Below are 25,067 nucleotides of genomic sequence, written 5' to 3' on the forward strand. Positions count from 1 at the left end.
TTTATATTGTTTATGTTTTTGTTTACAATAAACATTTTGCACTAAACACTGCTTGATTGTAGCTGTTTGCAAGCACAGATACGTAGGATAGTTTTGTAAATGCTTCACATTTTTTTCCAAAATAATCCTTCCCTACCGAGATTGAAAGCAGTTGTTTGGGGTAAAAGGTTACGTCTCTGGTTATTTTTAATAATCGATAATGAAAAAATAGTATCGCATAAAACTGATCAACAGAAATATTCCAGGTAATATCGGAAATTAATTCCAAAGACAAACACATGTAGGTTATCCAAGACATCTTTCATGACTATCACATGTTATATACAAAAACTATGTTCGAGATAATGAGTAGCAGCATGGACAAATGGTAGACCATGGACTGAACAGATGGACCGATGTACACCACATATGTGCTATATTCATCCTCAGCACGAAACCTTATAAATTCCATTGTCCTTTGTAATTGCTGAGATTGTATGGAACTACAACAATGTCAAAAGTGGCATATTTTACTTATAGTTTTTACTAAATTTCGAAAATACTCTACAATGACAGTTTGACAATGTGTGTTTGACTTAATTTTACTGTAACTGTAATTGCTTGCTGGCAGCTGGCATAATGTCACCTATCGCCTTAGGATGCAAGCTGTCACTACTGGTCAAGTGACGCTACATGCAATCACAACCCGTCAAGCGACGTTACATACAATTGGATGTTACGTCATGTTTGCGTCCTAATCGAAACACGGGGCTTTCTCGGTATAGGGAGCCTGATTGTATAGCTGTAGCCGACCAAGTCAAGGGCATTCTGTCAAAGGGACGGTATAAACTGTGGCATTCTAACTGCATTCAGCGTTAGCATCTTCCATCTAAAACTTGTATTATGTAACCAGTATGTGATATATATGTGAATTTGCTAACTGAACGTACGCGTACGGACTTGCTTTACAATTAAGACAGGAGGTCTATATTCAGGAGGTATATATGCAGGATGATTGCACACTAGAATCTTTTCTGGTTTGCCTGAGATCCCTCTCTGTTTGTTTGTAAAATCATGGAGATCCCGGAGCTAATTGCCCTAAAATAGTTCTAGGCATATGCGGTCAAAAAAGAGCCATTGGTTATGTTTAACGAGCAAGTTAAACCTGTATATTTAGTCACTTTTTTATGAGGCTGTTATTGGTCTCTTTGGCTAAATGGTCGTAAAGCCTTTATAGTATGTCGGGGTTTGTTGAGTATAGAACAGTTGTATGGTATCTAAAAAACTCCTGAAATACAGTGTACTGTGGGTGTGTCTTAGACACTATTGTTTGATAATAACTGAAACAAACTATGGAATCTATTAGAGAAGCACAGTGTCAGATGGAAAATGGGAAGATTATAAATGGAAATGTGAAAATTTGTGTAAGGAGTAATCATGAATGATGAGATACATTTTTGAGACTGTTAGGAGTCAGAAAAGGCTGCATATTATGCCCTTTTCTATTTACATTTTTTATAAATGAACTAGCAACCCAAATCCAACTGTTCAAACAGTTTTCAATTACATCTATATCATATTGTTTTCAAGTACAATTAGAGGCCTAGAATAAGAAATAACTGAATTAGAGAATTATTGTGACACATGGAAACTAACTGTGAACATAGTTGTTTTCAAAAATTGAGGTAAATTAGCTAGTAGTGAAATGTGGTTCTTCAAGGGAAATAGACTGGAACAAACACTTCGTATAAATGCTTAAATATGCATTTTACCAATCATCTTTCATGGACAGTACACACATCACACGCAGCAAAGAAAATATATAACAATATATATATACATATTTTAGGCGTCTTGTTTTAGAAATCACTTTTCAAACTATGTGACACCAAAATATCTTCAATTGTGTCATATGGTGCATAAGTATGGGGTTTTAAAGCTTTCAATGTTATAGAAAAAGTCCGTTTGTATGCATGCAAGAAACTTATGGACGTAAAAACAGCAACTTTTATGGTTTACGGAAAATGTGGAAGATATCCAGTGTACCTAGAATAAAATGTGAAAAATATTAGATATTGGTTAAAATTATTAACACTTCCCTCATACAGATTGCCAAGAAAATGTTATAATATGATGATACTATATGATAGCCATGGAAAAAGTAATTGGGTAAAAGACATAAAACATTTATTATGATCTATGATCTTCGGCAAAATGCCTGGCAACAACGGTTTGTGGAATCTCATTTTGTGTGTTTCGTTAAGTAAGGACTTGAAGATATATTTCTTCAAAATTAGTCAACTAGTCTCTCATTATCTAATAAATGTGTTTACCACAAAATAATAAAGATGTCATATACAGAACATTATATTTTAGTTTTGAACATTAAAGAAATATAAATCTTCAATGGCGAGATTCCGCTGCTCTGCGCATGATTTATGTGTTGAAAATGGGTTGAAACCAAAGAATTAACAAAGTAAATAGAATCTGTCAAATATGCAACCTACACGAGGTCGAAGATGAATTTCCCTTTTTATGTGTTTACCCAGCATACTTATCGTTATGAAATAGACATGTAAAGGAATATCATTATGTACACTCTGAAATTCATAAGTTTATAGCATTGATGATTAATTCCAGCAAAACTCATAAAGAAAGATTTTCCATTATATTCATGAAGTTTTTATTCTCAGAAAGTATGTACCGCTACCCGCACACGATATATTAATGTACCACAGGCCGGTGACCTTTCAGTGTGAAATAAAGGTTGCCTTGATAATACCTCGTAGGCTGTGAACCAAATTTCCCACACGGATACAGAGCATTTTCTAATTCAAAGAAAACTGATGTCTCTTGTATTGTGCAGTATAAGTTTTGTCAAACAAATCTAGTTGCTCTGACTTGTCCCTTTTTATGTTTCTCGTTGATAGTTCTGGCGCTTCAGAGGGTTGTGTTACTCCAAGGTAAAGTTTTCCAGCTGACCAGTATTTTATTCTGCCAATCCTCGGAAGTCTCCAGTATTGCCCTTGAGCATCCATGTTCTGAATCCAGTACAGTCCTACACCTCTACAAACTACCATATTACAAGTAAAACTAATATCCGGTATTAATGACATCATTTCCGGCTTGGGACCCAAACTATGTAACCACATGAGACTTATTTGTTATTGTCTAATCTGCACTCTTAATTTGTATCACTACCACAGCATACAGTGTCTTGTCGGCCACCTTGTCCATCGTTGCCACTCCCAGTAATTACTCTAGATGACATTTATGGCCTTTATTGGTCATCCCCCTTGGCTGTGTTTGTCATTACATTAACTGTAGACAGAAGTGCTATTAAGTGCTCCGTAATAAGAAATCTTCATGCCTGTAGCAACAATAACACCAATGTCCAGAGTACAATACATGTGCACCAGATGTTACAACCACTTCCTGTTTCCGGAAACAAATGTTACAAGCACTTCCGGTTCCCGAAAGCAAATGACCGAATGTCTAAAATGTAATGTACCATATCCATTGATGGGTATTATGTTATGTGTACTTCCGCCTTACTTTTATCATCAAACAGAAAGTCCTGATTCCGTATTTCCAGTCCATGCAGTCAGTTAAATCAAGTCTGCACAAGTTTGCTCGAATATTTCCCGTAATATTGACTCAAAGCACGCCCTCAACGACTCTAAGGAACCCATAGTTACGGTGTAAATTATGCGGATGAAGTGACTGTTCCGGTCGCTATAGTGTCAATATAAACTGAACTCAGTTGAGCTGTTTAACTGTCGTTGATAGATGCCAGAAAAACCTGAGCGTTAAGTACTCTTCCTGGCCGAATTACCGAATTTCGCCCTTGCAAAGCACAAATTCTATTTTATATGAATAATGAAAAAAAGCCTAAATCTAGACGGAAATGGATATACCTACATCTCCACATAAATGCTATGCACCGGTAAGGAAGACCATCTTTTCATATGTTGTTTACTTATATGTTGTTTTGTGATCTGCTGTGGATACTCAGTGGTAACTATCATAACGAAATCTATGCCTGTCATTTACATTGTTGGTTTGATTATGTTTGGGAACTAAACGGGTGAACACGCTGTGATAACGACCCATTTGCCTTGCAATGGCCCTGCATGACATGCCAGCATTGTTCACGCCTATCACCTGCCATCTCTCAGCGGTAGTTAACTTTCCCCGCACCATGACTGATTTTCTAACTCTAAAGTGAAAGGAGAATCTCACAATAGACCGGTGAAACCAAGTGTGTGAAACTTGATTTTCAAGATTCAGATGGTAGGGAAATGGAGTTGCACGTGCAGAACGTTTTCCTTGTCATATTATGACAATCTTAGGTTCAAGAATCTATGAAAGACTAATTCAGTCATAAACATTTTTAGTTTGTATTTCTGATCTTCAGTGGTGAAATCAAGACACTATGAAAATAGTGACGCTTAACTTTTGTGCATGTGTATATATCTACACGTACGTTCATGAGACAGGGTAGGAAAAGCTTTATCGCGTTTCTTAAATTTGTTGCTCTGAAAAATGGTGTAAAATCTAAAATGTTGATGAAATGCGAATGTTATCTCCAAAAAATACTTACGCTTTGTACGCATTCCAAGAAAATGTCTTGAAGTTGAAAGAAAACCCGACAAATATATAATTCGCGGGTATGGCTGCAGGTATCGTTGATAAACAATTAACTTTCATTTTTGGCACAAATGATGATATGTCATGGTTGCATGGGTGTATGGCTGCAAATCAGAGTTGTTTTGTGAGGATAGCGGCAGTGCATGTGTTTACGGATCACTTTGAAATAGTAAAATGTAAACGTTTTCAGCTAATACTGGCATAAGCTCGTGTTCGAAGCCACTGCGGATGTGAATGTTCATCACTCGTTCATTGATCGTGCATTGTCGATGGTAAGGTGTTTCACTCACGCAGTGACAACATATGTGCGACTTATGTACCATGGGCCTGAAATCATTAGGTCAAACACAAACATTTAGTCTTTTTAAACATTTTGAACAACGTTCCTTTCGTTGTCCCTTTCAAAACATTGAGCAAAAATGAAAGCAAATACTATCTGGAAACAGACTGAAATGTTGGACTTGTGCATTGATAACACCTGTTTGAAAGTTTTGAGTAAAACATTTCAGCAAGGTGTAAGTATCCTCAATGGCGCCAGTTGTGCTCCACTTTTGCCTTATATATTTCTGGATTAATCAGAACTCAGAGAAATCCAACAGAAAGTGAACGTATATCAATGTTGTGATGTTGGGTTCAATCATCGACACATATCTCAGTTACAAATATAAGAGACATTTAAAATCACTTGGGTCCTGCTCCACAAAGCGATCATAAGGTCAGAAACTATCGGAACTCAATAGTTTATCATAGCCCAATGAACGAATTGTGGTTCACATTTTACAAAATTCGATATGTTGTTGTGACGTATGTACTTTGAATAGCAAGACACACATAGTTGTAATTCAAATTTTCCTTTGCTTGAATTCTTTAATTAAATTATGTCCAAAGTATAACAAACACGATAATGCTGTAAAGACTCCTGTATCGGGGGAATCAAATCCAACAAAAATGACAATTTAATCACTCCGTTCTGTAAAATATTTCATTCCAGAGACTAGAGGTAGATCGTTGCAATCCCCAAAACAAGTAAAAATGGTTCCCTGTAGGAGGTGGTTTCCGAGTTGTCAGCACTAAATGACCGAGAAAGTTAATACCGTAATCTGTGTTATCTGAATAAAGTTGTGAAACATTGACCAATGTCACAAGCCCAGATCACAACACGATTACATCTACGTCAGAGATAAGACAAGAAAACATACTGCACCCCAAGCAGTCCATGTATTGTTAATTTAATTAAAAATCAAAATGATTATATGACCATGTATCGAGATTTGTGAGGTTATGTTTAGAGATATGACTTATTCTTTTAATACATGTTGTCCTGTAAATGAAGCGATAAGAGACAACATGTAGTGATAAGTAATAGTGAGCATTTTGTGCAACTTTATTTCTAAATGTATAGCATTGCACTAGCACTTGTCCGGAAATGCCATCCATACATTAACATAAAGTGATTCTACGAACTTCTCCTAATCGGTCTCTGTTATTTATGGTGTTATGAATATTAAGGATACGGATGATGGAATTTCAGCTTGCAGGTAGAAGTATTACGAACCTGTAAAAGAACACCAGGAAAAGGTTATCGCTGGGCTGGGATACAACAGGTGAACGTGGGACGGATTTCACGTATATATACAGAAGTCATTTCAGACGGGATCCGAGCTTCACTTTACTTCCAGAAAGAATGAACATACTAGCTTTGGTCCTAGTGGTGTTACCACTAGCTGCAAGTCAACTCATCGGCGGCCCCATGACTGTCGACGTGAACAGGGACGACATTCAGCAGATGGCCAGCTTCGCCCTTACCCAGCTAAACACACTCCTCGGATCACAGAATACTCTGGTGTCTGTTGTGCAAGCTAAAACTCAAGTAGGTGTCAATATGCCTTTCCTGCAAATAATTTGGGATCAGGGCTTACCTGCTCACAGGCCTGTGGCATTGTCCGCTGTCCGTTCATCCAAACTTCCCTTCTTAATTTTCTACATTCTAGTATGTATAATTTTCAAATGGATGTCTAAAACAGCAATGAATAGTTTCCTCGACATAATCAGTTAAAATATTTCAAGTTCATTTTGAGATGTTCTTGCAAAATTATTTAATTCAAAATCACAAGTTTGGCGCAGTACCACAAACACTATCATCGAGATATACTTCGCCTTATCCGATTTCGATACACCCAAAGCTGACTGTATTTTCACTGTGACATTATTGTTGTGTCGGACAGGTTGTCGCCGGCATCAAGTACTTTTTGACCCTCGACATAAAGAACGGAAAGGAGGTGAGTTCCATTCAGAGGTTTACACCTTTACTGACATATGCTTTCCTGCTCTCGCTAGTTATCAGGAATACAGTATGTATAGACCCATGAAACAGCCGTAAGTGAATAATATCTCTATCACTTAAAACATATATAGCTGTTAACATCTGACGTTATGAATAATTCTCCCACTCTCACACGACGACCTGGGCTCACTTGCACAAAGCAGTCTTAGCGCTATGACTATCTTAAGCCTATAGTGAAGAATGGGAGTTACAATCATTGTAGCGCTATGGTCGCTTTGTGCAAGTCAGTCCTGAGCATCACCATCTGGCGATATCTTCACAACTGTTGCTTCCACTTTGTGTCGACAATTCTGTGGGAAGAAGATGCGAATATTTTAAGGGCGCATCACCCTGTGTCTTATGGTGTTACACAATATTAATCATATCCCAGCAGTTTTGAAAGGGGGGATCCTCACACATGTATAGATTCGAACCAGGGTCTTCAAAGTACTTAACCCACGTTTTGAACACATGTCTACCACACTGCTCGTCACATGTTTCAAGATACATCTTGTAGTGTATTTTGAGGCCTCGTTTCAGCAAATCAATGACATGAAGCAGCAGTCTCGGCAAATCCTTTACAATAGGGGTATGATCGGGATGTTTCAGACCCAGACCTGCACTGTCACCGTCTGGTCCCGTGTCTGGCTCAACGACAAACAAGTTACCCAACATGCATGTACTTCACGCACCAAGCGGGACGGACTTGTTGGAGCTACTACCTCGGTCAATGTCACCCGTACAGACGTCTTGAAAATGGCAACCTATGCCGTGACTACGCTGAACAGGCTACAAGGGGTTCGCAACGGTCTGGACCAAGTCATCTCAGCCAAGACCCAGGTATGTACGTAGGCGGATAACACAACTTGACATTTATAACACAATTAACGATTCTGAATCAACGACCGGACATCTGGACAAATTAATAGTATGTCTTTTATCATAATGACGTATCAGTCCAACTTGCTGGAAACAGGGACGTTAAATATGATATAGCACGTTTTCGTTCTAATATAGTTATGAAATTATTAGTAAATGTGACTTTTGTGTCCCCAAATGCCTTACCGATGGCAACGTTTTTCTCGCGTTTTATTTGAGCGCTTCCCGGGTTTGTGGATTCTGTCAGATATCACTGGTGTTGATTTCAGGTGGTTTCTGGAACAAACTACTTCCTGAAGATCCGCATGAGTGATGGGAGCCAGGTATGTTTCAAATTAAACATGGTCACTTAGCTGAGATTTTTTTTAAATTAATGAAATGAATTTGGTATGTTTTTATTTGTAAATATATTTCATGAATCCATTATACTACTCTAGATTACGTGTCCTGGTCATGTGATTCATCACCGTACGTTTTTCAGACTCAGATCTGTGATGTGACCATCTGGGACCAGCCATGGTCATACATGACTCAGATGACCCACCATAGTTGCGTTAACGCCAAAAGGCGGGACATTGGGATGCCCGGCGGTCTGTTCAACGCGGACATCAATAGTCCTGACGTAAAGAACATGACCAACTTTGCCCTGGGCGAACTGAACAGACTTATGGGTGCCCAGAACAGCATAGTAGACGTCATTTCAGCTAAAACTCAGGTAAGGTCAATATCGTATGCAGTAATCGATGTTACCATGTATTAAGTAATTCAAATTAAGAGAGTTTCTCTAAATATACATGATGCAGCTGTATGCACTATGTACGACCCTTGAAGATCCGAGTCAGAAACGGCCCTCAACAACCCATGTTTTTCGAATGAAGAGGCGACTAACGGGATCGGGTGGTCATTCTCGCTGATATGAATGACACATGTCATCGAATCCCAGTTGCGTAGATCGATTCTCATTGCGTTGGTCACTGGACTGCCTGGTCCAGGCATGATCATTTACAGAAGTACACCCCTTAAAGGACCACTAAACTCAATTTTTTGGTACTCTTTTAATCACTGCATATGAAAGACTTTTGGTTAGTCATAAACGAAACACCATTATTTTCTAAAACAACTTGTGGTTAATTAATACCAAGCGCTTAAAAGTTGCTAAAAAGCCGTCTGCTTCTCTCTCGCCCGCAAACGAAACCACAGACAGGTTACGTAACTCTGTCGCCAGAGCCCTGCAGTGACGTCATAGATGGAACGGTTTCCAGTTAAATATATAGAAAATGTGTAGGAATCTCGTCATTTGCTGATTTCTCGACGTCACCAAAGACATGCCGAATTGTTGTGTTGCCGTCAAGTGTTCCTCTGGGTCGGGTGATGTTGTCACTATGCACAGATTTCCACCAGACTCCGTAGTTTGTGCCTAAACTGGTTGTTAGTGTGTGCGAAGTGAGCTTTGTGGAAGCCTGTGGTGTATACTAAATCGGATGGTTCGCCCACTACCACGCTTCCAGGATAGAAAATGGAGTTTAAGTTTCATCGAGTTTATAAAATCAAGACTGCTTACTACACATTGCTGACAAAGGATTTTGCATGGATATAACGCTTTCTTCCTCGGAAACGAGGTTGTGGTCGAAGTGACAATATTATGATCGTAAGTAATCTTATATTAACCCCTTATACTGACCGATTCCAAGAGTGAAAGTGTTATGATATAAGCAATGTCATGTAAAATCCTAATGTCCATCAATAAAATACATATTTGACTATCAGTAGAAAGTAATTTTGATTTTGTAAGTCGGTGAAAACAAACTTAAATAGCAGTCATCCTCAGACAGGGCGCCGCCATTTTTAAAATCCTGAAGTCACGGGCCAAAGTCCGTTACAATTATTAAGATTATGATTTGTTCTCATCAAGTTAGAAAATCAAAACTACATTTTACTAGTAGTTAAATATGCAACTGAATCATGGCCAAAAGGATTTTGCATGACACAACTTTTAACATAAGGACTTTTTCCAAGGAAGCAAGGTGGGGGTCGAAGTGACATTTATGTTGCAAGCAATGTTATATTGACTTCCACCTCACTTCCAAGTGAAATTGTTATGTTATAAGCAATGTCAGGCAAACTCCTATTATCCATCAATGAAATACATATTTTACTACCAGTAGAAAGTAATTGTCCTTTTGTAGGTCGTTGAAAACAAACTTAAATAGCATTCATCCCAAGACTGGGCGCCGCCATTTTTGAAAATCGTGAAGTCAAATCCATTTGAATTAATGAGATTATGTATGGTTTATTCTCATCACGTTAGAAAATCAAAACTACATAAATATGTATTTGAATCATTACCAAAAGGAGTTTGCATGACACAACCTGTAACATAGCCTAAGCAAGGTTGGGGTCGAAGTGAAAATACTGCGCGATAAATTTCTTCACGTTCACTCACCCGTATGTAGACTCTTGTCAATATACGTCTTTATACTTGGTCTCATGATCCTAATTACTTTATAATCATACTTGTATGCATTCTATTAAAAAGAAGCGATCTGCGAATGTAAAACAGGAATGTAATATGTAGACATTTCATAGTTTTCCTATATGAATCATAATTCGCACGCACGCCCTAGTGTATGTCGTCTGCATCATTACACTTCACGACGAAAACAATGATTCTGTTGAAAGCTACGACAACCTATTAAAAACAAAAATGCAGATATTAAAATTAACGTTATAGGAGCAATGTCAAGCTATTACCTTGTTCGAGGAATGTATCCATCAATATCCACAAAAACAAGTGATATACAATTCATCTGCAGATTTCCCAAGTGATGTGTCTTTTAACAGTTTAATAAACGAAAACATGATGTATCGTTTCAGGTTTTTCACATGGCTGTATAGTTTCATTGGTTACCCAAGATAGCACACCTGGCAACTAATTGCATAATGTGCGTCATTCTTTTTTAAAAAGTTATTTAGTTAGCCAATAATGAGCAATCAATCAATGTATTGGCGGTTAATTCTTTGAAAGAAAGGTGTTGTTTTACACAGACACAGACACGACAGAGTGTAATCAGTATAGATTAGTAAATGTACATACATAAACACTACCTTTTGACAAATCCCCCATTTAAATCCCCATAAAACTAATTAATCAATCAGCGTGTTATCGGTTGATCCTTTGATCGATCCAGACAAAAGAAATGCCAAAAGGGGGCCTTTGTCGGGTAATCTAAGTGGCGTTACCACTAATAATACCTGTCATAAATTCATTAACTGAGCATCAAGTGAATGATAACAAATAACGTGTAGGTTTATACCACCTAACACGGATTACAACCTAGCGACAGCAAGTGATTTTGACAGAATCGTCTATGAAATCAAGGGTTGTAACTTGAAAACTAGGCAAAGCAGGAGACAAAACTAAATGATATATACTAAAGAACATATAGCTTTCATTTTTCTCAACAGCTTTCGCGATTTCAGGTTTGTACAAACCTGTAAACGAAATAGTTTAACCCCTGAAATATAGATGAATACTGCACAGACCCTCATTTCTATACCCACTATTGCGTCACGGAGACGCGCCGCTCTGATTGGTTGAAATTTCGTTTGCGGCTGAGAATTGTGCACTGTTGACAAAAAGGTCGATTTAAGGTAATTAAAGATCGCAATGAGCAGTTTTAATGACGGGGTTTCATTTATAACGATGTCAGCAAGTGATTTTGCATTTGTACCCTATTAAAGTATATGTGACCTTTAATATCAGATAACTTGTCCCGTTTTGATAAGACTAACGACTTTTGGGTGGATCTTACATGGTCCTGGAGACCATACTCAATGAAACCTTGGGGTTATTTTTTGCATCCGAGACGGCCTGCAACTAACTGTCGTCCCCCTTTGAGGGAACAGCCCATGAACCGCAAGATCTCAGTTTATCTCCGATCCTTCTTCCAGAACACCTCGGTGACGCCGGACTCCCACTAAGTAGCTGGCGATCGTGCATATCTACAATGAACAGACTGATTTCTTTTTCCTCAATTTGAGCCAATGTAAATAGGATTAGTGACAACCAATAAAGATCCCCATTTCCTGTCTTGAATCAAAGCGGTGTTTCCCTCAAAGACAAAAGCACATCTTTTAACAGAGAAGTTTGAGATTGTTAGCAACACTGAAAATGAAATCACAAATTTCGAGAATGATATTATTCCTATGATTTTAGAATCTTTACTGAAATCCTTTCGTGAACATGATTTGTCCTTCAACCTAGAATAATTAAAATCTGCAAAAGACAAGAATACATCTCCAAGTGCCGATGGATTGTCTGAAGAACGCTTCAAACTGTCAAGATTTGGAGCATAGTAACTTTTTACTGTAGATACAGTCATCTCTAACTGAACGAACAATTCAGGTTGGTTCTGGTCAATGCGTGTCTGAAGTTCGTTAACTATACAGGATACACTGACATTGTTCACAAATCTATGCAATTAGCTCTAATTTCTGTTGATCTTTGGTGTTCAAAGTAAGGATTCAAAGTATCAACTTCTAAATCAGTGGCAATGTTCTTCACGAGACTTATAGCCTGCTTGCAGTGAAACTCATCGGTACGTTTTCACTGCTAAGAGACTATAAAGTTCCTCTAATGTTACACATTGGCGGTACTGACATGATATTCGTTTCTGGTTTTATAGTTTTGGGTGTAATCCTTGATCAAAGACTCACTTAGTCCAACCACATCAAGTAAATCTCATCAAAATGTACAAAGACTCAATTTACTGAATAGTGTTTCTGGCACAAAGTGATAAACCTTCTCTGCTTCTTTGTACAAGACACCAGTCTAGTCTATATAGGAATATGTCTATCAGGTTTTCATGAATGTTGCAAAATGTCATTTGGCTAAACTTGATCGTGTACTGGCCAAAGACCTTCGGATATGTACTGGTGATTTTTCTACTACTCCAGTTTCTGTCCTACAGGGAAATGCTAAAAAAGAAACTGCAATGTTATCGTCTTAAATATGCTTTTAGGTATTATCTATCTTAAAAAGCAGCATGCATTCATATATTGAATCTATGAAGCCAGTTCCAAGGGATTACATCTTTGTCGTGTGATCTTCCATGAATTCATCTTGGCAAAAGAGATGGGAATATATAACACATGTACTCTGCTTGTCCAGTAATAACAAACATAATAAATTTCGTCGCCGTTGTTATATAGATGGAGTAGTTTTGACTCGCCTCGGGCTAGACCAATAGTGGCCTGAATGCATTTAGATGTATTTTCGAAAAAGACATCTCTCTGTAGCTTACACTGCCCAGAAATGGTTTGACACTATATGTCATCGAATGCCATGATCATGAAAAAACACATTAGGATCTCAAATTAGATGTGCTTAACAAACATATATGACAATTTATAGGTTCTGTTAGATATTTCATTATCATTGGTGTTGATTTCAGGTGGTTGCTGGCATGAACTACTTCCTGAAGATCCGCCTGAGTGATGGAAGCCAGGTATGTTTCATGTTAGACAGGGGTCACTGATCTGAGATTTTTACAACTACTGAAATGAATTTGTCACAGTTCTATTTGTAAATATATTTCATAAAATACCATTTTCCCACGTTCAGGGTTAATGCAGCCACGTGTTACTGTTTTTCAGACTCAGATCTGTGATGTGACCATCTGGGACCAGCCATGGACACACATGACCCAGATGACCCACCATAGTTGTGTTAACGCCAAAAGGCGGGACATCGGGATGCCCGGCGGTCTGATTAACGCGGACGTCAACAGTCCTGACGTAAAGGACATGGCCAACTTTGCCCTGGGAGAGATCAACGGAGTGCAGAATGCCCAAAACAGCATGGTACAAATCATCTCAGCCAAAACTCAGGTAAGGCCATTATAATGTGTGCTAGATTAGTAATGAAAGTCATCATGTGTTGAGTGTGCACCCTACACTGAGTTCTTCAACCGTTTCAGGTGGTTGCTGGAATGAACTACATCCTGACCATGCGTCTGAAGGAAGGGGACAAGGTGAGTCCTATTTCATTATGTGTTCTAACATTTCTTAACCATTTTGAGGTGATGTGCTTCATAATGTTGTGTGCCTGTTACCTGACCATTAGGCCTCTAGCCTCCTGTAAAACAAGACCTAGATTGAGAAGCTGTCGGTCATTTCCAAGCTTTCTCAGAGATACACAATAAACGCTACTCATATACAGTTGTTTATGTTACCCCTGTAACCTGATCATAAAGTTTCTAACGACCTAAACTATCACCACTACAACTATACATATATTTATTATACTACAGCTGTAACCTGATCATTGAGGTTCTAATCCACCTTAAGCCACACATATATTCTGAAGCATATCTTTATGGTGCACCTGCCATTACGTTTCCTGTCTACCGTAAACACAGACCTATGTTGTATATTGTCTACCTTCAGACCCCGATTTTTACGGAGATCCATACTGATTTGTGCACTTTTTCTCAGAGGTACAAATTCTACTCTACACCCTGTCAAATTCTACTCAAAGCCCTCTGAAGTATGCAAAATATGGGCAAATACTGTGCTGATCTAGCTCAACCACATGAATAAAAAACATTTGATGATAATTTAAAAAATCACATATCTCAGCTAGTCCAGGAAATTGACAATAGCAGCACTGACGATTACGATGAATAACTAGAGAGAGACTTTCTATTTGATGAAACAAAGGATGCTATTAAGTCCCTTAGCAAAAACAAATCCCTAGGTCCGGACAAAATTACAAACGAGCATATAGTATATGTAGGTGATGCATCCATTAATCATTTATGCAAACTATTCAATCATATGATTGAATCTCAATATATCCCATACAAATATAGAATTGGAATGGTAATATCAATGAACAAAGGTAAAAATGATAAAAACGACCCTAGAAACTACAGGGGTATCACACTGACATCTTGCCCGGGTAAACTATTTGAAAAGCTCTTGCTCGAGCGGATTGAAAATAAACTGCTCAAATCAAATCCCAAATCAAATCAAATCAAAGTTACAATTTGGATTTCGAAAAGAGCATGGTGCTATTATGTCTGTGTTTACTCCCACGGAGAGTATACAATACTTTAATCATCACAGCCTTTCTCGACAATTCAAAAGCTTTCGACAGAATTTGGCACGATGGTTTATTCTATAAGCTTCATGATCTTGTATTAGAGGAAATACTTGGAAACTGTTATACCAATTGCCAATCGTTGGTTGCATATCATGGCGAGAGATCAGAAATGTACTTGATCAAACAAGGTGTTGGACAATGGGGAGGGGGTATATTCTCTTGGTTTTTTCTCATCTTTATTAATGATTTAATTGCATCATTAAGAGACGCGAATTGTGGTATCCATGTCTATGGCATGGATGTTCCATCTGTCTTGCTTGCTGACGACACTACACTGGTAAGCGCATCCCCTAATGATCTACAGACATCACTTGATATTGTCTACACATGCGCTTCTAATTGGCGTCTAACATATAACCCGTCAAAAAGTACAATCATCGTTTTTAGCAAACGAAATAACTATGATCTAAACTTCCACTTCAACCTTGGTAACATACCAATCCCCGTATCAGAATCTAAAATATATGGGGGTGTACCCTCTACAAGTAACCTGTCAAAAACCAGAAGTTACAGGTACTGTCAGAAAGCAAGACAAAATTTTAACTCACTTAGGTCTATTGGATTGAACGATTCTGGCCTACACCCAATCACTTGTGTTAAGATATGGCTCAGGATGATATAACTAGTCTCTATGGCTGTGAAGTACTACCAAACATGAAAGGCCAACAAGTTGACACCTTTGAACAAACACAGAGGTAATTTGCTCGGCTTGTGCAAGAGGTAATCATCAATATCTACTACTGTAAACTTAGGATTATGGTCAGTAATTGGCTATATCGATAAATGTAAACTACTATTTCTTGGGAGACTATGTAACACTGAGTGTAACAACTTTTCAAAACACATCTTCTGTGCTGCTATTACAACTCCAATAAACTCTAACAACATCTGTGGTGATCTCCTATCAGTATATGAAAAGTATAACCTAAAGACATATCTTGATAAATATATTGCTCAAGGCATATTTCCTCCAAAAACCTGGAGACGAATTGTGAATGCTACTGTATTGTAGTTGTGAAGAACAATTATTGCGATGACAAACCTTCTATCGCTCAAAAATGTCATTTTTCGCAACAATTCATACCACACTCTCTGATCATACTCTCTGGCAAGTGGCATATAAACATCCTAAGTACAAATTTTCCTTGCAATTTTGTGTCAAAATATCATCCAAAGGAATAATATCAAAGGAGTGTTCTCTCTGTAACAAACAAATATTTGACTATGACTTTCATATACTCCTCCACTGTGAAAGTCTAATGCAACAACGAAATGATTTCTTTGCATACTTAATTGATACACTTGACGTTGAAACTTACGTAATATTTGAAATGCAAGATGAACAAGATGTGTTGTCATTTCTCTTTGGAACAGAAAACGACTTTTATAATTGTATAGATTCAACACTATGGGAAAACATTTTGTTACGCTTGTCTTTGTATGTATATGACCTGAAACCTCAACATATGAACTGTTACACAGAATGATTCTCTTTATGTCATAAACTTCTGTACATATGTCTGTAAACATCCAATTGTTTATATTCATGCTCATGTTGTAATAGTATGATGTTTCTTATTTGTAATCTTCGGTAACTACTAGAAGAAGTAAAGTACATTAATCCACACACAGAATGTAGTGTACCTTAACCCCCACACAGAATGTAGTGTACCTTAACCCACACACAGAATGTAGTGTACCTTAACCCACACACATATTCTGAAGTTGTCGAGTAGGTCCAAACATTCTGACAGGCACAAATTTAACGCCACACCTGTCTAGTTATCTTTGTGTTACACTGTCACCCGATCATTAAGTCACCTGTCTACCTTCAGACCCAGATCTGTTATGTGAAGATCTGGTCCCAGCCCTGGCTCCACAGGAAGGAAATGACAGAGCACAGCTGTAGCCAGGTGACCAAGCGTGCTGGGGGTCTTCTCGGGGGTCCCACCGGTGTGGATGTCAACAGTGCAGAGATTCAGGAAGTGGCCAACTTTGCTCTCACAGAGATCAACGGAATTCAAGGTGCACAGAATGCTTTGGTCAAAGTTGTCAACGCCAGAAAACAAGTAAGGACGTTTCTGTTGATGCGTTTCTTGAGTTAAAGACACTTATTAGGACTTTTGGTTTGTCAGTTGGATGGATGGGAAACCACCGAGTGAGTGAGTGAGTTTAGTTTTACGTCGCACTTAGCAATATTCCAGCTATATGGCAACGGTCTGTAAATAATCGAGTCTGGACCAGACAATCCAGTGATCAACAACATGAGCATCAATCTGCGCAATGGGGAACTGATGACATGTGTCAACCAAGTCAGCTAGTCTGACCACCCGATCCCGTTAGTCGCCTCTTACGACAAGCATAGTCACCTGGAAACCACCGAGGATATTTTGAACGACACCATTCATCAACACGTGGAACGTTTCTTTGATTGTTGACCTACACTCGTCAGATAAGACCACTGTGGCCATTTGCTGGATTTCCTCGCGCAGGGTCTTTACGTTTCTGAAACCATTTTTCTTTCAGATCGTCTCCGGTATTAACTACATCCTTACCCTGCGCCTTCAGAATGGAGATAAGGTGAGCTGAAATTTGTTTTCTTAAGTGTTAACTTGAACGACTTTCAGTAAACAATGAAGCAACGATTCAGTATTGCTCCCGATATTTATTTCCAAAACTATACGATGTATAAGTTCTCATTTCTTTGCCATGCCTAAACTTCCTTTGGACAATGATGTTCTTTTACGTATTTGACCATTGAATAATTGAACTCAAAAGTCGGCAAGTTTTTCACCTCCAGTAATGCGGCTGTTAAGTGAATTGTGATGTACACCCTCAGACCCAGCTGTGTGAAGTGACGGTCTGGTACCAGTCCTGGACCAACATGAAGCAAGTGACAGGCCACCACTGCTCTGCCGAAAGCAAACGAAGCACCCCTGTTCTGGGAGGTGTGGAGCCCGCCCATCTCTCCGCGCCAATGCAACAAGCTGTGTCATTCGCAGAGGACGCTTTGAACGGGAAGATGAACAGTATGTTCCGGATGGTGACGGAGAAGGTGGACCACGTCACCCAACAGGTTCGCCCCTTAACACTGAACACAATCACTGACAGATCATCACTGAGTTAACTGTTTCCTAACTAGAATTGTCTTCCATTTGGACTCTTTAATGCACTGCTGCTGTCCACATATCTGTAAACGCAACACAATACCAACTCATCACAAACATCGCATACATCCACTCGCTCTAGTTTTGTTGAAAGTGAACGTACCAGTATGTCAGATAGATTGTGACTGGTGAAACAATATTGATCATCTTCGTCCATGTTATTCATTTCAAATGACATGGAATGAAAAACCATCCATTACTTGATGGCACAGGTATTCTCCATCGTCCCCCATCATGTCTCCCTTGATAAGTGTGTATTCTGAATGACTCCTTTTATGTTGGAATACAAGATCTGGTGAAACATCCCCAATGAAATAACGCCTGTAGAATACTGCTTCAGTTATGGAGTCTAGACATGATATGCATCGTAGTAGTATTGTTTAGTTGTTGACGAACATGCTGACTGTCTACAGGTAGTTGCTGGCATTAAGTACTCATTTGACCTTCACCTAGTGACATCCTCTTGCATGAACAACCCCGACGGGAACGGCAAAGGAATCACCGATTGTCCCGCCAGCAGCAGCATGCCACAGGTAATCTTGGATGAGGCCAATGTTCTTCAGAGACAAAGAATCGCCGAAAATGAAATACCATTTCTCATTGTTTTGTTTATTACTTGTTATTCGTCATGGTGCTGTAGGTCTTTTGTTTCTTTGCTGCAGCATATGACGTGCAGGGTGTCGGTCCTGTACCAGGCATGGAGTGATCCTAACTTTCAGCTGCTCTCTGACACGTGTGGGCAACTCGCCTAGGTATGCAGTTGGTTTCCCAACTGTTCTTTGTTTGCAAAGGTGCTAATTTTTCACGACAGTCTATTATATATGACGTCGTTTCAAAAACAGGCCCTCATGATTCTAATGATATTAAATTGTCATTGAAAAAAACCCCAGATCACCGTATTAGCGTGGCAAAGGCATACTTTTTATACCAAATGGTGGGTGCTACAGGAATTACAGGGTACCTAATCCTTTGCCCTTCACACGAAATGGAATACTGTTGTATTTTGAGTTTAGGTTTCTTTTTAACCTAACGTTATATGTTCAATCGAAGTATTCAACCTAGGTCGACATTTCTTGTCTGAATATGTGTCTTGCTCCCACTGATCTTTGTTAGATAAACACTCCTGGAACACAAATAATTGTTCAGGTCCGACCTGTGTGTGACATGACTGATGAAAACATGTTATACCGTTAGGTCCTCCTATATCGCTATCACAACATTCAAAGCACTTTCTAAACACAAAATTTTGTGTACACCCGATATTGTTCTCTCTGTTTGAATTCAGTTTCAGAAGGCCTCCAGTCGGTCCATGGCTAAACATATCAACGTACATCCTCATGAAGTGAATTGCTGTATTCTTGTCAAAATACAGTGCTGTTATTTTATACTGTTTGTGTTTTTGTTTACAATAAACATTGTGCACTAAATACTGCTTGATTGTAGCTGTTTTCAGGCACAGATGCGTAGGATAGTTTTGCAAATGCTTCACATTTTTCAAAATACTCCTTCCCTACCGAGATTGAAAGCAGTTGTTTTGGGAAAAATGGATACGTCTCTGGTTATTATTAATAATCGATAATAAAAATAGTATCGCATAAAACTGATCAACAGAAATATTCCAGGTAATATCGGAAATTCATTCCAAAGACAAATACACGTAGATTATCCAAGACATCTTTCATGACCAGGACATGCTACAGTGAAAGCTGTCCAATCCGGCAAGTTGTCAACATTGGCGTAAAATCTCAGTCCCGTTCGTCGCTTGTACATTTGTCATCAGCTTTAGAAACTGGCAAATTGTTCAAAGCGGAATATTTCTTCAGTCCCAGTGAGTGCCGGTTTAGACAACTGCCACTGTATATAAAAAGAGAATACAATGTATAAAATAATGGGTAGCAAAAGGAACAAATAGTAGAAAAAGGACTGAATAGATGAACTGAAGTACACCACGTCTGTTCCATACACATCCTCAGCACGAAACCTTATAAATTCCATTGTCCTTTGTAATTACTGAGATTGTACAGAGCTTCAACAATTTCAAAATTTGAATATTTTACTTCTACCTTTTACTAAATTTCGAAAATACTCTACAATTAGAATTTGACAATGTGTATTTGACTTCATTTTTACTCAAACTCTATAATTACTTGCTGGCAGCTGACATAGCGTCACTTATGGCCTTAGGATTGCAAGCTGTCACAACCCGTCAAGCGACGTTGCATGCAATTAGATGTTAGGTCATGTTTGCGTCCTAATCGGAACACGGGGCTTTGTCGGTGAAGGGAACCTGATTGCATAGTTATAGCCGACCAAGTCAATGTCATCCTATCAAAGGGACCAGCATAACCTGTGACTTTCTAACTGCATTCGTAATCTTTGATTATCTAACTTTCACTTCCTCAGCATTCAGCGTTAGCATCTTGCATCTAAAACTTGCATTATGTAACCAGCATGTGATATATGCTAACTGAACTTACGCGTTGGACAGGAGGTCTCGGGCATATATACAGGATGGTTTCACACTAGAGTCTTGTCTTTGCCTGAGATCCCCTTCTGTTTGTTTTTAAAATCGTGGAGATCCCGGAGCTAATTCCCCGAAATAGTTCTAGGCAAAAGCGGTCGAAGAAGAACCACTGGTTATGTTAAACGAGCATGTTCACTTGAAAATGGGCGTACTTATACCTGCATATTTAGTCACTTGCTAGAAGGTTGTTATTGGTCTCTTTGGCTAAGTGGTCGTAAAACCTTGATAGTATGTCGGGGTTTGTTGAGTGTTGAGAACATTTGTATGGTATTAAAAAAATCCTGAAACACTTTTGGATGTGTGTTAGACACTGTTTGTTTGATACTAACAGAAACAAACTATGGAATCTATTAGACAAGCACAGTGTCAGTTGCAAAAAGGGTATAAATGGAAATGTGAAAATTTGTGTAATAATGAATTATGAGATAAATTTTTGAGCCAATTAGGAGTCAGACAAGGCAGTTCATTATGCCCTTTTCTATTTACATTTTCTATAAAAGAACTGGCAGCCCAAATCCAACTGTTCAAACAGTATTCATTAACATCCAGATATCATGTTGTTTAAAGCACAATTAAAGGCCTAGAAAGATAAATAACTGAATTAGAGAATTATTGTGACACATGAAAACTAACTCTGAACTAGGTTAAAAAACATAGATGTTGTTAAAAATGGAGGTAAATTAGCTAGTAGTGAAATATGGTTCTTCAAGTGAAATAGACTGGAACAACCACTTCGTATAAATACTTAACTGTGCATTTTTTACCAATCATCTTTCATGGACAGTACACACATAACACGAAGCTAACAAAATATGCCATTTATCAAAATATTTGGCACGAAAGTATTTTCAATTTTGTATATATTTTGTATTTTATATATATATAAAAATATATATATAAAATACAAAATATATACAAAATTGAAAAATATATATATATAAATCTTCAATGGCGAGATTCCGCTGCTCTGCGCATGATTTATATGTTGAAAATGGGTTTAAACCAAAGAATTAACAAAGTAAATAGAATCTGTCAAATATGCAACCTACACGAGGTCGATAATGAACTTAACATTTTATGTGTTTACCCAGCATACTTATCGTTATGAAATAGACATGTGATGAAAAATCATTATGTACACCCTGAAACTCAGGGTTTAAAAACATCCGCATCTTCTTCCCATATGTATATATATATCGTTGATGATTAATTCCAGTAAAACGCATTTAGAAAGATTTTCCATATATATTCATGAAGTTTTTATTCTCAGAAAGAATGTACTGCGTCCGCTCACAATGTATAAATGTACCATAGGCCAGTGATCTTTCAGTGTGAAATATAGATTGCCAAATTTCCCACACGGATACAAAACATTTTCTAATCCAAAGAAAACTGATGTCCCTTGCATCTATTAACACGGGAAAATTGGACAAAAATTTACCAATATTTTATAACGGTATGTGTTACTGAAAACTGGAAATTTACAGACCAATTGGCCACGTTCCGCAATGTTAAACCTGTCAAGGGTCACAATAATAACGAGTATCAGATTTGATTCGTGACCAGTATCTTCTAAGCTAACAGAGCGAGGCGCAATGCATGTAATTGTGTCTACGGCTGGTCAAATCACGTGAGTGCCACGTGTAACTTCATGGCTTGCTCACGACTGGCCATCGATGCCTTGGTCCATCTAAATGACATGATCTCAAGCTCACAGTAACAGCATTATCGTAAGTTTTATCTGTGAACGTGATTATCTGCGATGGCTGGAATGGGCATGTAGTACGAATGGTAGTCCCAAATCAGGGGGTGGCTGTCTAGTAAATGTTATCCATTGTATTACGTTGTGAATATTATAACTATTTCTCATTTCTGATAACGTGCGGTCGTTTTAATGATAATTCTATCCATTTTAGCTATAAGTAGATTTTAAAAACGCCCTCGGGGTTGATGTGTAGAGTGTTTAACGATGACGTCAGGTTGTATACGTTTGAATGTGTGTCGTTATTAATACAGTATGTAAAACGAATCTGTGCATGATGTTTATATTCTTTGAAAGCTGATTGATAACTATGATTGTACCCATGCTATTATCGAGTGATTGTGTAACAAATGATCCTGTGACTGCTGCGTATTAATCTCCCTGTTTGCTTTACTCAGGTGTTGTGTTGTGTTGCGTTGCGTTGTGTTGTGTTGTGTTGTGTTGTGTTGTGTGTGGATTGGTATGGTCATACCGCTTGCCAAGCGTGCTAATTCCCTAAACTTCATATATGGTCCAGTATAATTTTTGTCAAACAAATCTAGTTGCTCTGACTTGTCCCTTTTTGTGTTTCTCGTTGATAGTTCTGGCGCTTCAGTCGGTTGTGCTACTCCAAGGTCAAGTTTTCCAGCTGACCAATATTTTATTTCGCCAACCTCGGAAGTCTCCAATATTGCCCTTGAGCATCCATGTTTTGAATCCAGTACAGTCCTACGTCTCTACAAACTACCATATTACAAGTGAAACTAATATCCGGTATTAATGACATCATTTCCGGCTTGGGACGGTACACGTCTGATCATTACTCCGTAATAAGAAATCGTCATGCCTATGTTATAGTGTCTACTTCAGGACAGCCATCGTCCAAATATTAAAAAAACCCAACTATTTAACCATATGAGACTTATTTACGAATCACTTTGAAATATATACTAAAATGTAAACGTTTTCAGATAATACTGGCGTAAGCTCGTGTTCGAGACTACTGTGTGAGATTTCGTTTCACTGAGAAACAACACTGAATGTTAAGATGAGTATCATGTCTTGCTATCACGCTGTTCATCACTCGTTTATCGATATTGTATAGTCAATGATAAGGTAATTCACTGACGCATTGACACACTTATAGACCATGGGCCTGAAATCATTAGGTCAAAAATAAACATTTAGTCTTTTTAAACATTCTGAACACCGTGGGGAGCAAACGTTCCTTTCGTTGTCCCTTTCAAAACATTGAGCAAAAATGAAAGCAAATACTATCTGGAAACAGACTGAACTTTAGACTTGCGCAATGATAACACCTATTTGAAATTTTTGAGAAAAACACCTCAGCAAGATGTAAGTATCCTCAATGGCGCCAGTTGTGCTCCACTTTTGCCTTATATGTTTCTGGATTAATCAGAACTCGGATTGGCAGAGAAATCCAACAGAAAGTGAATGTATATCGATGTTGTGATGTTGGTTTCAATCATCGACACATATCTCAGTTACAAATATAAGAGACATTTAAAATCCCTTGGGTCCTGCTCCACAAAGCGTTCGTAAGGTCAGAAACTATCGTAACTCAATAGCTTATCATAGCCCAATGAACGAATTGTGGTTCATATTTTACATAATTCGATATGTTGTTGTGACGTATGTACTTTGAATAGCAAGACACATAGTTGTAATTCAAATTTTCCTTTGCTTGAATTCTTTAATTAAATTATGTCCAAAGTATAACAAACACGATAATGCTGTAAAGACTCCTGTATCGGGGGAATCAAATCCAACAAAAATGACAATTTAATCACTCCGTTCTGTAAAATATTTCATTTCAGAGACTAGAGGTAGACTTCATGTTGATCGTTGCAATCCCCAGAACAAGTAGAGTGAGTGAGTGAGTGAATGGGTGAGTGAGTGAGTGAGTTTAGTTTTACCCCACACTCAGCAATATTCCAGCCATATGGCGGCGGTCTGTAAATAATCGAGTCTGGACAAGACAATCCAGTGACCAACAACATGAGCATCGATCTGCGCAATTGGGAACCGTTGACATGTGTGAACCAAGTCAGCGAGTCTGACCACCCGATCCGGTTAGTCGCCTCTTATGACAAGCAGAGTCGCCTTTTATGGCACGTATGGTTTGTTGAAGGCTATTCTACCCTGGGACCTTCATGGGTCCCAGAACAAGTAGAAATGGTTCCACGTAGGAGGTGGTTTACGAGTTGTCAGCACTAAATGACTGATAAAGTTAAAACAGTAATCTGTGTCATCTGAATATAGTTATGAAATATCGACCAATGTCACAAGCCCAGATCACAACACGATTACATCTACGTCAGAGATAAGACGAGAAAACATACTGATCCACAAGAAGTCCATGTACTGTTAATTTAATCAAAAATCAAAATGATTGTATGACCGTGTATCGCGATTTGTGAGGTTATGTGTAGAGATATGATTTATTCGTTTAATACGTATTGTCCTGTAAATGAAGCGATAAGAGACAGCATGCAGTGATAAGTAATAGTGATCATTTTGTGCAGCTTTATTTTTAAAGGTATAGGATTGCACTAGCACTTGTCCGGAAATGCCATCCATACATTAACATAAAGTGATTCTATCAACTTTTCGTAATC

General features: G+C 38.3%; 1 protein-coding gene across 1 annotated transcript; it reads left to right on the forward strand.

Annotated features, from left to right (window-relative positions):
* Nucleotides 1-6,005: 6,005 nt before the first annotated feature.
* LOC137294093 (uncharacterized) lies at nt 6,006-19,548 on the forward strand. The gene is made up of 14 exons (XM_067825041.1): nt 6,006-6,499; nt 6,855-6,908; nt 7,562-7,792; nt 8,101-8,154; nt 8,313-8,546; nt 13,285-13,338; nt 13,487-13,720; nt 13,810-13,863; nt 16,832-17,065; nt 17,523-17,576; nt 17,836-18,072; nt 18,577-18,696; nt 18,826-18,915; nt 19,449-19,548. The coding sequence occupies exons 1-13, from the start codon at nt 6,314-6,316 to the stop codon at nt 18,913-18,915; spliced, it is 1,836 nt and encodes a 611-aa protein (XP_067681142.1). The 5' UTR covers nt 6,006-6,313; the 3' UTR covers nt 19,449-19,548.
* Nucleotides 19,549-25,067: the final 5,519 nt, after the last annotated feature.

This window comes from Haliotis asinina, chromosome 8, assembly GCF_037392515.1.
Source record: "Haliotis asinina isolate JCU_RB_2024 chromosome 8, JCU_Hal_asi_v2, whole genome shotgun sequence".
Lineage (NCBI taxonomy): Eukaryota > Metazoa > Mollusca > Gastropoda > Lepetellida > Haliotidae > Haliotis > Haliotis asinina.